The sequence below is a fragment of the Pyrus communis genome, chromosome 13 (assembly GCF_041283825.1).
Source record: "Pyrus communis isolate YQ-2024b chromosome 13, ASM4128382v1, whole genome shotgun sequence".
Lineage (NCBI taxonomy): Eukaryota > Viridiplantae > Streptophyta > Magnoliopsida > Rosales > Rosaceae > Pyrus > Pyrus communis.
In genome coordinates this window covers 17,299,919-17,316,662 of record NC_142577.1, presented here as the reverse complement: position 1 = coordinate 17,316,662, position 16,744 = coordinate 17,299,919, and the positions used below count along the sequence as shown (strand labels likewise).

Here is a 16,744-nt window from a genome sequence, read left to right as displayed (position 1 = left end):
GCGGTTAGAATTGATTGATCTCTAAGATCCTCACAATGAGATTCTGAAGGGAATCCAAATCCCCCCACCTTTTCACTTTTCACGGAATTAAGCTAATGAGATTAAGTAAAAAGTTAAGCTTTTTCTAGTCATTAATCCAAGGATGATTTACAAAAACAAAGACAAAAAGGACTTGAATGTTTTGAAGGCTTTTATCCAAAATGGTCTTTGAGATTGACATAACTTTTGACTTTGGTTTATGAGATTCAAAATTAATAGAAGTGGTCCCTGAAATTGTTACGGTCAATCATTTTGGTCATTTTGTGAGAAATCTCCATTAAATTGAGGATGTTTTTGTCAAATCGACCCTTCTCTTTAAACTCATGATTTCTTCAACTTAACAGAGATTTTTCACACAAAACCAAAATGATTGACGGTGGACAATTTCAAGGACCACTTGTATCGATTTTAAATCTCAGGGACAAAATTGAGGAATTATAACAATCTCATGAACCATTTTATACACATTTCAAATTTGTACAACACTTACACATTTCAAATTTTGTCAACAACGCTTATCATCTTAGTACGGATATGTACCTGCAGATTTCTTGAGCTTCAATAAAACGGATATGTACTGTGTATTCAACAAAAGTGACTTTTTTTTTTTTGTTGGACTGCACCAAAACAGACTTTGAATATGTTTTTAAGTTACCATATTTCTGTATATATTGACCAAAATTAAATTATTCCTCGTTTTTCTTCTAGAATATAAGCTCATCCAAATCATGCATAGAGATAGACATAGAGATAGAATCTTTTGGCGGTAAGCTTTGTCCACACATAGCGTTTGAAAATAGATGAATTAACTTTCAGCCTACGTAACACACCAGAAAAAGTCAATTACGTACCAACCAACTATAATCCATTAAATGGTACCGTTATAAATACATCTCTTCCCCACCCAAATACATCACAAAGCAAATATTTCACAAAGAGAATAAAACTAGTCTAAATAAATTCAAAGGCAATCTGCTAGGATGTCATCTGAATGTGAAGGAAAGGATTCATGGCCGGAGCTCGTGGGAGCCAAGGGGAAGGATGCCGAGGCTATAATCGAGAGCGAGAATCGTTTAGTCAATGCTGTGATCGTGAAAAAAGGATCGTTTGTCACTATGGATTATCGATGTGATAGAGTTTGGGTTTGGGTCGATAAAAATGGAATTGTCACCGAGATCCCTGTAATTGGTTAATTCATATATGCGATGTTAATTATGTGAACATAATGTAATAAGAAGTTGTATCCATCTCCATGCATCAGTATTATATTGATAATAATAAATTATTTCCCTTTCTGCATCTATGTTATATGGTTCGATAAAGTTGGCAGTTCGTTATTCTTCTTCTCTGTACCCTTTGTTTTGTTCCACCCCCAAAGCAAGTAGCTCATGGCTTGTTAAGCTCCGATGTTGACCACTAATTCCATTGTGGTGAGATTGGTCCATTTGACAAAGTGAGTATATGAAATAGGTTTGTAGTTGTAGTCAGTTAAAAATAGACTTACTTTTTGCAATGTCTGTGAAACTCAATTTCAATTTTACTTTGCTATCCGAAACTTAATTTGCATCACTTGATTTTCCAAAGTTAATTTTTTAATCACTTTGACATTTTTCATCAATTTTGTAAAAAAATCAGTGAAGTCTTACCTGGCACAAATGGGCCCCCCACATGGTAGTGATATTGCATCAATTTTTATATACACCGATTCCCTAATGTAAGGGAGGGGATTTAACCTAAGCCCATATAGGCCACCATATTTGAAAATTAGATATCGAATTCACGAGTTGAACTCAATATCTTTTGGGGTGTGCTATCTATACACCTTATTTTACTTCTCACACATTCCTTGATAATTTTTATCTGTTGATCTTCTTCAATTCATCCGATCCGACGATCGAAAATTAAAAAGGTGTGTGAGAAGTAAAATAAGATGTGTGGATACCACACCCCTATCTTCTACTTAAAAATAGAGAGAAATATCATTACACCGTAGTGTTAGTAATAATGTCCTTACCATAAGTGAAATGTACTAGTGGAGTGGGTGTTCGTAAATTAACATGAAATTAACGGAATTGAAGATTTTAATATTCTAAAATGACCTTTTTAATAGTAAGTTAACAGAATTGACTGCATTAGCTAATAGAGTAAGAGACATGGACCAAATTAATCAAATTGAAAACACGAGGACTAAATTGATTGAACATGTAAAATGCAAGAACCATCTTGATAATTTAAGCCTATGCGTTTTAGGAAAATTAGTTATAATAAAAGAATTCAAAGTTTGGTTGTGGAAATAGAAAGAAAGATACGAAAGACGTATATGATGGGGGCAGGAGGATGAAAATGTCTAAACTACTCATATATAAATATAGTATTGAGATTGCATAGATATTGATACGAATATAATATTGATAGTGTAGATATTGTTTATACGATGCCAATATGATAGCTATATTACCTAAATATAGGCATTATTATTGATATATTTTGGATACACATTATTTTCACGTAATATTGTTGATAATCACTGTAGATAGTTGCCAATAGGGAGTTGTTATGTCGGCGATATGTCGTGGGTATTTCTCTCAAATTCTCCTTCGCACCTTCGTCTTTTTCAGTTACATCTCTATAGATTTCTCAAGCACCTCCTAGCTTTCATTGTCTTCCATGGTTACCAAGAACGAATATCCTTATCCAATTTCAGATTAACATAATGTAAAACTAAAAGATGACAAAGTGAATTAATTAGTGAATCTAGTACAAATCGAATCACAAGATGAAGATGAAGATGAAGATGAAAATAGCGTGGAACAAACTCAGTTTCCAATGTCTAAAATTTCTTATACCAGCAACGAGCTTAAGACTTCCTATTTCGGCACCGCCCGGCTGTTCAGTTTTAAATGCAGCCAAACTCCCTATATTTGATGTCCAAATTTTGTCAACTATATCTATCATCAAAGGACGTACGTGTATCTAACAAACAAGTATTCATAAGCGGCGGTAAAGTTGACTTCGTCGTTATTCACAAATTGCACATTAAGTTGTCTTTATTTTTTACCAAATATACTTTCTTTATTTCAAACCAAAACTTTATATTCTTCATTTTGCTTCCACATGTTAAGGCCACCGATCGTGAACCATAAAAAGACCCTAAAGCGAATCTCGGATATGCCACCGATCATTTTGCTTCTGCATCAAATAATTTTATAATGCCAAAATGTAACGTATTAGGGTTTAAAATAGGGAGTTTTAACGAAACACTCTCGGTACTGTTCACTTTAACGAAAAATGACATTTTTACTCTAAAAAGTCACTTCTGGTACTATTCACTTACAACACATTTTTGTCATTTTCATTAAAACTCAAAGTTTTCAAACCCTTTTCATTAGTTTTCCTTTTAAAATATCGATACAGTTGGAAATATCAATGTGCAAATTTCTAAAAAATATCAATGGAATTATCGTTATTGGTTGCCTTCGATAGAAATTATGAAAATTTGTAATGAGGAGAGTATATCAACTCATTCAAATTTAATCGAAACTAGAGAAATTTGCTCAAAAAAATTCAAAAGTTCAAAATCTGCAATGTGTTTTGGCAACATTAATTTCTGTATGAATAGGTAAATATCGTTGAGATTCATTGATCTTCCTATATTTTGTCGATATTGGGTGAAGTTTGCATTTCACCCAGTTTCCATATCGATCCTTAAATTTTCGGATATTTCGACGAAAATACTGAACATTTCATGAATATTTCAAACTCTGATACGTATACAAAGCAGAGTTTCTAACTAACATCCACATGTATAGTCAATAATGACGACAAACTGTAAGCTATCCAGTTGTATATGCACTTCTATAAATATGCATCTATATCTTCCTCTTCCTTAAGCCAATACATCACAAACAATATATCTTACAAGAGAGATCAGACAAGTACTCAAACGAAAAGCGAGCGAGGATGGCATCTGAGCAATGTGAGGGCAGTGAAGGTATGTAATGAACAAGTTTATGTTTAATATATAGAGTGCGCGCGCGCGCATGTAATTAGTACAATTGATTGCAGTCTAATTACTTAATTCATATTAAAATAATGCAGGTAAGTATGTATGGCCTGAGCTGTTGGGAGCCAAGGGTACCGTTGCGAAGGCAACAATTAAGAGGGAGAATTCCACTGTCAAGGTTGAGATCGTGGTAGAAGGAACCATTGTACCAGCAGATTTGCGATGTGTAGCTGATAGGGTTCGTGTTTGGGTCGATACAGATGGCTTTGTTACTAGGGTGCCTATCATTGGTTAACTTAATTATATCCAAATATATATTGGGTTCTTGTAATCCTATGTCTGTACTTTCTCTAATGCAAATAAGGAGTCGTAGTATTCTCCATGCATTGAAACTTTCTTCCGTGTACTCCTATATGAAGCTCAATATGTAGGATTCAAGTTGTTTTGGTATCCTCATTTGTTTTTCTCTCTGTCCAACTACATCAAAGTATAGATTAAGAAAATATATTCGGATGTTCACGTCATCCTTACATGCACACACACTCCCACATTGCCATCGAGTCCTCAAATATAATACACTTACCAAATATTACAACTGAAGATTTCTCAAACGAACCCATCTCTTGATTTTCAAACAAACCAACACGAGTTAGTTGAAAATCAAATTAAAAAACAAAGTACAAAATTATGAGCATGTTTGAAATTGCTTTTGAAAGATGTGCTTGATTATCTTCAAATTTGACCGACCCAATTAATTTCAATCGAGTCACGTAGACATCTCTCAAGTAATTTCGTCTTCGCTTGAATCTGAATGAATTATGAACGATTTGGGTTGGACCTATGGTTAATGTATTGTAGAGCTAAACCCTAAATAATTTGGATCTCTATATTTTCTATATTTTTTTGTGAATGTAACTAAATAATTTAGTAATTCAATAGGTCTTAAAAATCCAAACAAATCCTTAATTATTTCACCTTTGTAGGATCAAGCCCTATATCGATAATCGTGTGGATATATAGCATGCTGAATTGAACAATTAGATAAAAAAAATTCCAGTTGTTTTGCATGAAAGTGTTTTCCAACGACATTAAAACATAACACTTGGCAAGTGCCAGCTGAATTTGGTCCAATATTTGAGAATCGGATCCCCTTCGGATTCAAATCATATTGAGCCCACTAATTAATGCATTTGAATCATTGAAATTTGATCCAACGATTATAATTATTATAATTTTTAGAAGGGCTCCCTATTTGTAGCCGTTGAATCAAATTTTAATGGTCCGGATGTAGTGAGCTCAGCATGATTGGAACCAGAGGGGATCCAGTTCCGGCCCGGAATGCATTCAAATATTGCTTTTATTAATGACTTAGGTTACCATATTACTGAGGATTTGACGACTAAACAGTGTCCACCCATTTAATCTAGCTTTCATCCCGTTAACTTTTTAATAAAACTAAACAAAATAGTCAATTAATATTACAGTTTAGTAATATTTATTTTCATTTATAAATGAGAGGTCTTATGTTCGATTCTTGCTAAAGACGAATTTGAACCACATTATTGCTAGCACATTATAAAGTTTAGTTCACTTCCCTATGCTCTTAGTGTAAATAATATTGTTTGGCTCAAATAAAAAAAAGAAAAAAAGAAAAAAAGAGTAGACGAAATAAAAGTTCAAAAACTAGCAGCCACTGTGTTACCACCCACACTAAAATCGGCAGTCCCCGCCGCCAGCAACATGGTCACCCACGTCAGCGGCTATCCCTACTCTTACTTGCCGTCGCCAAAAGCCGCCTCCATCTACACTTTATAAGTTTTAACGTTGCAGAAGGTTGCAATTAAGTAGCTCAAAGGATTTTTGGGCCTTTTAATGTTAGGTACCATTTACTTCGACTAGGGCTTCGTTTCCATGGAATGTACACACTGGCGCATGTTTCGGATAAATACTAAGATTACATTACATCAACCCTTCCTTTATAGTGATAGATCCGTACTCAAACTCAGAGCCTGTTACGGCGGCACCCTACTGCTTTTAGGGTTCATTTCATTTGTTTATACAGAGAAATGACGGTCGAGAAAAAACATAGAAAAAGTCTGTCATGCTCTACCGTATTTCTCTACATAAACAAATGCATTGGATCCGTGATATTCATATTTATGCAATCTCTTTTCTTTTATTTCCAGTTGCTAATTTGTTCTACACTTGTCTTTCTGTGTAGACAATCTAAGTGAGTAGAAATTTTAGTTATAAATTGTATTTAGATGTTTTTTGCATATGTGTCCAGACCAGCTGTGTTCGTGTATATTTATGTGTCCAGACTTGCTCATATTTTGATCTTTTATGATTTAATTTTCGCAGGTTTTGAGTTATTTCATCTTATTAAATCTCTTAAATATCAAAAGGTCAATGCTCCCAAGTGACATGTTTGATCCAAGTGGTGGGGATTTAATGGCAACTTGGTGTTGGGTTCTTACTGTGTCCATACGGAATTTGAAGATAAAATTATGGGCTGTATATGATATGATATTGGGTTTTGACCATGACTATTAAAATGTGTTGACACATGTAAATTTAAAATGTTAATGATATTGGTTTTTTGGCTCTCGGTTGTTCATGTGCTACTTGCATTGGTAATATGAGCAGTCTTGCTAATTGATGCTAGCGAAATTGGGCATGACATAAACTAGTAGAATCAGTGAATAAATATCCAGTTAAAAATAACCATTTGTTAGGATATTGTGATTAGTGGTTTGTTGATTTGCACTCGACTTGAAGAATTGTTAGGAAATTAATCTGATCCTCGATTCCCTCTAAAGAACAAGCACGAAACAATAGAGATGCAGTCGAAAAATACAAAAGTAAACCAATCACACAACATGAATGTATTAGATTTATTAAATATGAGCAACGTCTGAGGTTTGTTAGCTGAAAGATATTCGATACGAAAACAGATACAAGCGCTCAAGTGTTTCCTCACTATCATTCATAGTTAGGTTTTCTAAGTACTTATATAAGACTTTATTTGAGTTAGATGGATTAGAATAGCAATAAAATGAGGAATCATGTCACAAGTAAGAATCCAAAAGAACCAAGCTTGGGGCTAAAAGAATAACTATGCATCTGAATACTTAGCCTAAACTGATGAAGAAGACATTAGGGTTTTGGGCTAAGAGGGGCTAAAGTCTGAGGGGCCTAAAAGCAGCTTTTCACATTCAAATGATGGTGTCACAAAATTGTTTAGTTATCTAATTGTTATCTAATAAATAGACGAACTATGTTCCTCATGTACAACATTAATCGAATAGTAAGAATTTTTAATTTGGTTGATATTTTTCTTAGTTCATCTTTATAGGATGAACTAAAAAGTGAATGATTGCGATTATCAAACAACATTGCGAGATGAGTAAAAGAGCCGAGAAGGTTCATTTGAGAAGATTGCTAGCATCCCACTATTTTTTTGGCCTGCAACAAAATTAAATTGACTTTTTTTTTAAGAAAAATTAAATTGACTTTGAATATATTGTTGAATTGAAACAGTTTTGTCTTTGGTAACTACTATTGACCAAAATTTTATCATTCCTCGTTTTGCAAGTACATGCATGCTCATCCGGATCGAAAAGATAGACTACACAATCTTGGCGGTATGGTTTGTTCACACATTACGTTTGAAAACAATTCATATTAACGTTCGGCCTACGCAACACCAGAGTCAGTAACAACCAACTACTATCCATTAAATGATACCAATATAAATACACATTTCTTCCCCACCCAAATACATCACAAAGCAATACTGCACACAGCGAGCAAAACTAGTACTCTAGATAAAACAAAGGCGATCTGCTAGGATGTCATCTGAATGTGAAGGGAAGGATTCATGGCCTGAGCTCGTTGGAGCCAAGGGGACAGAGGCGGAGGCGACCATCGAGAGTGAGAATCATTTAGTCAATGCTGTGATTGTGAAAGAAGGAATGTTTGTCACTGCAGATTTTCGATGTGATAGGGTTCGAGTTTGGGTCAATAAACGTGGTATTGTTACCAGGGTCCCTGTAATTGGTTAATTCATACATGCAAGGATAGGTGAAACAATGAAATAAGGAGTTGAACTAATAATCTCCATGCATCAATTGTATTGAAAATAAAAATTATATTTCTGTTTTTCTGTATGACATATATATATGTGTGTATGTGTGTGAAGCTAAATATATAGCAATGGTTTGTTAAAGTTGACAGTACTTATTTTTGTTCTTCTCTTTACTTCTTGTTTTTGTTCCAACCTCGGAGTAAAAGTGCACTTCCATTAGTACTGAGATTGGTACTCACAATAAATATTATGACGTCAAATTTTTGTATACACATGACTGCTTTAGTAAGTTACCAGCTCTACATTTTTCTTTTATAATTTGGAAGACTGCTTCTTTTCCAAATGATGAGGCGTTTTGCTGAGCTCTCAAATCATCCTTTTTTTTTTTCTTCGAATAACTTTCAAGTTAATTATAGGGTGGTGCTATTCATACACTAGCGTTTCATCTTTCACATACACCTTTTAATTATCGACTGTTGGATCGAATAAATTGAAGATGATCAAATAACATAAATTAACTAGGGGAGTGTAAAAGGTAAAAAAGGTGTGTGAACAACACCACCCTAATTATATACCAAAATCCTATAACAGGTTTAGTCAAATGCAGTTGTATGGCAATTGCTTTTAAATTTGAGAAAGTGCCACTAATTTATGAAGAAACAGTTGCCCAAAATTTATGAAGAAACAGTTGCAGATGTTTGGATTTTCAAATAAGGGGGTCATAATATCAACAAAAAAAACTTCATTGAGCCATTTCGCCGAACACCTAGTAGGCACCTGTTAATTCTTGCTAACATATGCTCAAAGCTTATGCCAATATATGTTGACAACTACTATTATTTGTAGAGGCTTGTCGAGGGTGGATGCAGGATATTGTGGAGTATTATTGAAGATTGCCAATGCTTATCAACTAAGGTATTTCATCGAGCATATGGTGCTCACAATAGAATTGCACACGGTGCTCACAATAGAATCGTACACAAGAAGGAGAAAAGGAAGACAAATATGAAAGAAGAAAATAGAAGAAGTAGGAGATAGAGATTGTAATTTAGTGTGCCTTAGCTATTTATAGTGGTTAAATACAATTCACAAACAAATATACATGGGTTTTTGAAGTTTTTGAGGTCAAGGACAACCAATGGCCCCATGCTGATCCCACACTTATCAATCTACACTAAATTGTATAAATCTGCTCATGAATTGTAGCGGTCTGGATGTTGGAATACATTACAAAGTAAGCCTTACAAAAAGGGTGTCAAAATGTGTGTCAAAAGCATGTGTTCCCGGACTCTAACCCACACACCCCACCCCCACCCATCCCCACACACACACACATTGTATTATCAATGCATGATAAGAAATGTAAAAAGATAAAATCTGATACGGGTGCGATGGGATTGAACTAAGCTATGAAAATCCCCACCCCCACCCATCCACACACACACACACATTGTATTATCACTGCATAATAAGAAATGTAAAAAGATAAAATCTGATACGGGTGCGATGGGATTGAACTAAGCTATGAAAATGGTTGGAGGCAGCTAATGCCGTGAGGGAAAAGCTTCCCCATCTCAAATTTGGGCTTATGTTTGGAGAAAGTTTCATCTGATATGGGTGGGATGGGATTGAATTAAGCTATGAAAATGGTTGGAGGCAGCTAATGCCGTGAGGGAAAAGCTTCCCCATCTCAAATTTGGGCTTATGTTTGGAGAAAGTTTCATCTGCAAAGAAGGCACATACCAGTACACCACATTAATCTGAAAAGTCTCACATTTTTTGTATAATTGAGTGTCAAGATTGTCTTGAGATACATCAATCAACTTAAGTCAATGTTTACATTAGAATTACAAAAATTGTGAATCGGTATGAAAAGAACTGAGTGTGAAAGAAAAATAGGTATAGGATAAACAATTTTTTCTTGGTTATCACCAGTGGCGGATCTATAGAGGGACCTAGGAGGTCCCAGGACCTCTCGGCAACCCTAAATCGCTGCTAGAAATTTTTTGAGGACCCCTCGTACTCGAACACGAGGTCTGTTCAGGGTGTTCTGTAACTTCTGGGTTTGGTGGTTTTGTTCTTGCGAAGACGAAAGCAGGAAGAAGATGATTAAATGAGTCTCTCTCATCCCTTCATTCCCACGTGACCACCCTCAAACTTTCCCATTTAATGCATTTTTTAATTGGTCCAATCACGTTTGGACAGCTAACATCAAGTTGATCTTTCCAAAAAAGAAAATGGGTTGTCAGTCCCTAGGTGTATTTTTGCTAATTGGTGTGGCTGCCTCTTTATGCGTCCAGTACCACATTTTACTTTCTACACCCACATATTTAACACACTTATTTGTCTTAAAATTCAATATAAATCAATATGATCTCTAAAAATATTATGTAAATTATTATGAACTTGTAATTATTTGAACTTTTATCTTCTACCTTAAATTCACCAAAATACTAAAGGTATATAATAAATTTACTTAAATTCACCTAGTCCGCCTAGATCACAAGCGAAGAAGAAAGAAAATAGGACCGTTTTTAACAATTGGTATATGTTTTGTGTTTTTTTTTTGTTAAATGCGTAGTTTAGAAATAAAAAATATGGAGAGATTTTTCAAGCCAAAGACAATAGCACCATCTATTTGTTCATTGAGAAAGATAGTTGAGTGACTTAATTAGTTATTTATATTGAGAAATATGTTTTTTTATGTACTGGTAATGAAGCTATCATAGAACATTTTCATACTATGAAACCCCATTGTGGACGCTCAAATTAGGATTTTATAACTTGTAATGTTGTTTTGCGTATGATTTTTGAATGAAATGTATTATATTTAACTTTTCATTGTTAATGTTGTTTATAAAAAATTTTACCTTTCTTAATGGGACCCCCCAAATTTAAAATCCTGGATCCGCCACTGGTTATCACATACCTAATTTTTCATGCATGACAAACCTAAAAAGCGGAATACATATGACTATATTTTTTTCATGTTTTAATTTTTTTTTAAACAACGATATTATTCACATGAAGGAATTGAAGATGGGGAGTGGACTAAGTTTTACAATAGGTTAGCAATAATGTGGTTTAAATTCGTCTTTAGCGAGTATCGAATCTAAAATCTCTAACTTATAAGTGAAAATGAATATCACTAAACTGTAATACTAAGATGTTTTTTTCATTGAAGTTCATTTTTTGTATGTATAGTTATTATAATTTGCAGATTACTGAATATAAATAAAGGAAACAAACTCAAGATCGAACTCAAATGATACGTTTTGTTCATCTCTAAGATTACATTAGGAAATGTTGAATTATCACTATATTACGAATTTCACCTTTCTAGTCAAAGGATTTTAGGCAAGTAGTTATTTACCATAGTGGTGGAGAGATATTGAGTCTTTGCATGATGATGTGAGTTCAAACTTCATCGATGACTAATTTAATATGTAATCTAATAAAATCTATCATTTGAAAAAAGAAAAAAAAAAAAAAAATCAAAGGTTTTCAGAACCCGACCGATAGGAGATTGTTGGTCATACTTGGAATTAAATAATTCTGTCACGTGAGCTTTTCCCGCCCGCCACCCTTATCCAATTTTATTACATGCATTTCAGATTTTGTCAACACCTATCATCTAAAAGTAGGTACATCGATCGTACAGATAATAAGATTTCATCAACGTCAATTAAACTGACTTTGTTGTTAATTTATTATGTTGACCGAATGCCATTCTTGGTTTTCATACCAAATATTATTTTTCATTTTGCTTCTTCAATCTTTAAGTTTATCAAAACGAGTAAATATGATTATTTGATTTAGCAGCATCCAATCTTTTACTAGTAAAAATCAATTTTGGATTCAAACGTATGAACAGTAGTTGATTATGTTTTCCCATTACATTAATGAAAGCAAACAACCTACATAATTAACATGCAAATAGTCAATTATAACCAACCACAAGCTATCCAATGATTCACTATAAATATGCATCGATCTCTACCTCATACCAAATACATCACAAGCAATATTTACAAGGACACAGAAATATATATTCATAGAGTGAAGAGATCTGCATTTATTCAAAATAAAACGCGAATATGTCGTCTGAGTGTGAAGGTAACGAACTAGTTCGATTGTACAATTCTATAAATTCCGCTAATATAAATTAACTTATCAGCTTGTTGTTTATTTAGAAGAACTTGTTTAAGCTTATCATGGCGTTGTTTAAACTAATGCAGGTAAGGCTTCATGGCCTGAACTATTGGGGACTCAGGGGACAGTTGCAGAGGCAACAATTGAGAGGGAGAATCCTTTGGTCGACGCCGTGATTGTGCTACAAGGAACAAATGTCACCCGCGACTTCCGGTGTGATAGGGTTCGTGTTTGGGTCGACGTAGTCGGAATTGTTGTCGACGTCCCTGTAATTGGTTAATTCAGAACGCAAGGGCACTTCAGGGGTGACTAGTTCTCTTTTAAAGAAGTGTTTGAAGAAAATTATGTGAAATAATGGAACAAGGAGCTCTATAAATTCTCCATGGATTTGTACTTTTTTTTCTTCTACGTATTCTACATGAAGCTAAATAAAATGGTTGCAAATTATTTTCTCCTAGTTCTTATTTTGGAACCCAATCTGAAAAACCATCGGGGAGGCCGAAAAACTCTACTATGATCTCGTGTATCCTATAAACCGGAGCATACTAGAAATTAGATTCACCTTCAGAACACTAAAAGAACAAATATAGTAACGCTTCTGCATAACTTAACTCTTTTTTTACCAGGAAAAATAAGTCCTACTGAAAGCAAAGACCATGTCCAAACAAGTTTCTACAAATATAACATAACTGCACATGAGGGGGAATCTAAACAAATACCCTATCATCAATCGTCTGAAACTCGAATATTATATCGGCGTGCCAAACGACGAGCAGTTCCATCAGACATCACGCTATCTACCATTTCATACTTCTTATAATTTGCTTTTAGGGTCTCGTTTTGCATCTTTGCAAGCTTCTCTTCTTCCTCCAGCTGTTTCTTGAGCAAAAAAGCAGCTTCTGCAGTATGCCTTCCATGCAGTTCCTTCAGTTTCTTTGCCACTTCAAAGTTAGGATCTTCCGGCTCCAACCAATGACACTCTATCCGTCTTCCAGGCATAGCAGGGCGCTCATCAAACATGTTGGCCACAGCAGGACGTGCCCTCACAGGCCTTGGCATCCCCAAAATCATGAAAGGGAATTCCGCTATCTCCTTGACAATGACACTGGCTTGCTTCGGATTTTCCATCTCCACCAGTGCACAGTGTGGGATGTTCCTTGATTCCAAGTAATTTGGAATGAACTGAACACTTTTCACATTCCCAAACTGAGAAAGTGCAGTTCTCATAACAGATTCGGTGACCTGGGGTGAGATGTTATCAAGGTAAACAGTTCGTTTGACCTTCTCCTCAAATGCAGCATACTCAGCTTCTGAAGTCCCCATATAATACAATGCGTGGAGAGATCTAACAAGAAACAAATTTCACAAAGTGAGACCAATTTTACAAATTACAATTTCAATCCAAAACAATTATTAAGTACACTGAGCATTAGGGGTCCAGACTTTTGTCAAACATCATAAACTCCAGGAAAAATACTGACCATATACATGTCCCTTGTGAGAAATCCACATGGAATTGATGAATGTAAAGACATTATTATACTCCATTGCACCCAAAAACAAGTCTTGGAAATTGGAATCATGCTCATTACCTTTGAAAATGACTAGTGATATACAGATTGCGTACACCACAAGATATCCAACCCAATTGGAAAATCAAAACAATCTCAAACATTATGAAGAAATTCTGATTTGTAAACATCTTTCTCTGAATGTAATAAATGGATTCATGACAAGTACCGTCTTATTGCAAGAAATCTAATCTAATTGCAGAATTTAACTAATAATCATCATCCTAAACAATGACACTGATCTACACAAATGCTACCCTGTCCATAGACATGTTGGAAGAAGTGGTGATTACCAATTAAAAAACATTGCTAGTAAAACTGATGTTATGGTTCATTCATTTTAAAACTAATGCACCACATGGGTATATCGCTAAAGAATTGCCAATTGCACAATTCCTTGTCTGGATAGGTAAAATGCACACTTCCTCCTATAAAATTTAACATTGCTAACAGTTAATTAATAATCTTAAAGGTGTTAAATTCATGGTGTCTAGCTGAACCAAACCTATCTAAACCAGGACAGTTTTGTAGTGTTGCATCATAATTCATGTTCAAATAGTCAAGACCTCTAGTCCTTGGCACTGACCCATGTTGTGTCGTACCAAACACTAAATAGTCCTGTTTTCTCGAGTCTTGTTTTTTTGTTTAGAACTACTTACATTACATTATTCTTTTCTATAATTGGGAGCTAAGATTGTCTTCTTTAAAGAAATGAAAAGGGGAGAAAAAAGGATAGAGATACATCAACGTCACACGAGCGTCATCTCTCCTTTTTAAAATTTTAATTTACATGCGTTTCAGGTTTTATCAATAGAATCAATCAGCTAAGTAGGCGCATCATACAAACCACATTTCATATGCATCCTACTGACTTTACTGTTTTATTGACGATACTATTCTCCATTTTCAATACAAAACACTATCCTTCATTTCCTTCTCACAAAGAACATAAACAGAACAGATAAATTCAGTACATTTTCAATTTTTCTTCATCCAAACAATACGGGGCTGAAGATCAATACCTCGGCAAGCAGCAACAACTCAGCAGCAGCAGAAATTTCAAAACCCCTAAATTGAAACAGAAATTAGTACATTTCCTTCTCAGAACAACCCTCTAAAACAGAACTAAAAGCCCCTAAATTGTATTCAGAAAAACCCTAATTTTTCAAACCCTAAATTCGGTTTGAAAACCTCACATTCAACATCTATAACGCACATGCAAACACAAAGTGAAGTTTAAAACTCCAATTTAGAAAAAAAAAAATTAAAATCCTAAATTCGAGTCATAAAACCCTAACTTCAGGAAACCCTCAATTCAAAATTCCAAACAATAGCATAGATATTAGAAAGATACACAGAATAATTACCTAAGATTCAGCTTCCAACTCTCTTATGTAGCCTTCAGAATTCCGGGTTTGGGGTTTTTAATTTCGAATTTTGGGATTTTTAGCCAGGGAAAGAGGGAATTGTTGGCCAGGGAAAGAGGGATTCTGGTTCAGCGAAGGATTTAGGCGTCGCAGTGGTTCAGGAGCCCGAGGAGAAGGATTGGGGAGGCCGTCGACGGCGAGAGTCGAGACAGCGCAGGGAGTAACAGACTGAGGTGTTAAAAACTGAGAAGAGATCCTACGGCTAAGATTTTAATCTGACTAAATATATATAACAGTAAAACTACAAAGTAAAAATATTTTACTATTTCCAACTTTAGGAAGGTTTTTCCTGTTCCCAGAAGTAGTGGATAATCTTAGTTTGTCATCAATTATTATTATTATTATTATTTTTTAAGAAACAAAATGATTCCATTAAATAAACTCAGTTACATGATTCGTGAAAGAGGATGTCTTGAATAAGGTCAAGTGTAACCTATTTACACACTGTCGCACCACTAAGTGCAAGTGCGAACTTAGCAAGTTTATGGTGCTCCATTATAATTTATAGGGACAAACTGAAAACTATTATCGTGCATTTGGATTGCCAATTCTTTATCATCATCCACCAACAATCCAACGCCCGAGTTCAATGTTTCAAGTTATAAAAGCGAACCACTCCCGAAAACCACCGTTTTCAAACCATGATCGCACGCCAATTGTAGCCCAGCACTTATGGTTAACAGCTCAGCACGATCCCTCCTCCTAAGCTCCATCAGCAACAAATTACCCTGCCCAAATATTGTTCATTTTATTTATTAGTTTTCTTTCGAGGTGATTCGCTACCGACCGTTGGGGCGGAGTCATTTGATTGTTTTGTGACTAAAAAAGAACACAGAAGAAATATTTTTAATTCTTTTTTTTGTTCCCTGGTACTCTTTGGCGGCTGAATACTAGCATATAATGGTCAGGTCAAACGGCACCAAAAATTAATCAGAATCTGCCCGTCAGAAACGTGGGGAAGGGGGTAACAGGGATCCAATGCATATAGCTCAGATATTGTTCTTTCTCGATAAGACTGAAATGTCTCCAGGTAACAGCTATATACAAGTCCACAATGAGAAACGGTGGCAAGTAAAAGCGAAAAGTCTAATATATATGAGAGGACTTCAACATGCTTCTCTACCATATAAACAGTTATTTTATCATACCACAAATTTAAACACGTTCAAAGCTAATATACTAATAAGCAAGAGAAAGCAATAATCTACGCAAGTGTGGGCTCAGAATGCGAAGGTACAGTAGTAATCATAATATATATAAAATATTTATTCTTTTCAATTATGAATGTATTTATCATTTGTGTTCCATGCACCAAATTTTTCTCGATTGGGTGACACGAGAACACTTGTAGCCGTTTGAAACTAGGTTGAAAGACTCCGGATTCTAAAGCACTTTATGCAACACTTGCATCTCTAATCTAGGACATTCTTGACGCTTATATTTCGTTTTTGATCCTTTTTTTCAG

At 34.8% G+C, this 16,744-nt stretch overlaps 4 protein-coding genes and 1 pseudogene across 6 annotated transcripts; 4 read left to right on the top strand and 1 right to left on the bottom strand.

The window, feature by feature from the left end:
• Positions 1–948: 948 nt before the first annotated feature.
• Positions 949–1,338, top strand: LOC148691867 (glu S.griseus protease inhibitor pseudogene; annotated as a pseudogene).
• A 2,534-nt stretch (positions 1,339–3,872) lies between these two features.
• Positions 3,873–4,492, top strand: LOC137738327 (glu S.griseus protease inhibitor). Its single transcript, XM_068477964.2, has 2 exons — positions 3,873–4,030; positions 4,138–4,492. Exons 1-2 carry the CDS (start codon positions 4,000–4,002, stop codon positions 4,335–4,337), a joined length of 231 nt encoding a protein of 76 aa, XP_068334065.1. The 5' UTR covers positions 3,873–3,999; the 3' UTR covers positions 4,338–4,492.
• Positions 4,493–7,801: 3,309 nt separating this feature from the next.
• LOC148691866 (glu S.griseus protease inhibitor-like) lies at positions 7,802–8,280 on the top strand. Its single transcript, XM_088683215.1, has one exon. The coding sequence runs from the start codon at positions 7,894–7,896 to the stop codon at positions 8,104–8,106; it is 213 nt and encodes a 70-aa protein (XP_088539341.1). The 5' UTR covers positions 7,802–7,893; the 3' UTR covers positions 8,107–8,280.
• A 3,809-nt stretch (positions 8,281–12,089) lies between these two features.
• LOC137737572 (glu S.griseus protease inhibitor) lies at positions 12,090–12,738 on the top strand. The gene is made up of 2 exons (XM_068477100.2): positions 12,090–12,245; positions 12,368–12,738. Exons 1-2 carry the CDS (start codon positions 12,227–12,229, stop codon positions 12,559–12,561), a joined length of 213 nt encoding a protein of 70 aa, XP_068333201.2. The 5' UTR covers positions 12,090–12,226; the 3' UTR covers positions 12,562–12,738.
• A 130-nt stretch (positions 12,739–12,868) lies between these two features.
• LOC137737571 (ASI1-immunoprecipitated protein 1) lies at positions 12,869–15,530 on the bottom strand. Of its 3 annotated transcripts, none has more exons than XM_068477097.2 (3): positions 15,220–15,530; positions 14,827–14,920; positions 12,869–13,626 (listed from the first exon to the last, which is right to left on the bottom strand). In XM_068477097.2, exon 3 carries the CDS (start codon positions 13,602–13,604, stop codon positions 13,008–13,010), a length of 597 nt encoding a protein of 198 aa, XP_068333198.1. In that variant the 5' UTR covers positions 13,605–13,626; positions 14,827–14,920; positions 15,220–15,530; the 3' UTR covers positions 12,869–13,007. The 3 variants fall into 3 exon arrangements, with proteins under 3 accessions (XP_068333198.1, XP_068333197.1, XP_068333200.1); XM_068477096.2 differs by having other exon boundaries at positions 14,875–14,920; positions 15,220–15,526; XM_068477099.2 differs by lacking the exon at positions 14,827–14,920 and having other exon boundaries at positions 15,220–15,528.
• Between the last annotated feature and the right edge of the window lie 1,214 nt (positions 15,531–16,744).

Bases quoted from the DNA above. Each gene is read 5' to 3' on its own strand.
- LOC137737571 (XM_068477097.2), bottom strand. From the start codon at position 13,604: ATGGGGACTTCAGAAGCTGAGTATGCTGCATTTGAGGAGAAGGTCAAA.
- LOC137738327 (XM_068477964.2), top strand. From the start codon at position 4,000: ATGGCATCTGAGCAATGTGAGGGCAGTGAAG. The intron at 4,031-4,137 runs GTATGTAATGAA...AAAATAATGCAG, and splicing joins GCAATGTGAGGGCAGTGAAG to GTAAGTATGTATGGCCTGAG.
- LOC148691866 (XM_088683215.1), top strand. From the start codon at position 7,894: ATGTCATCTGAATGTGAAGGGAAGGATTCATGGCCTGAGCTCGTTGGA.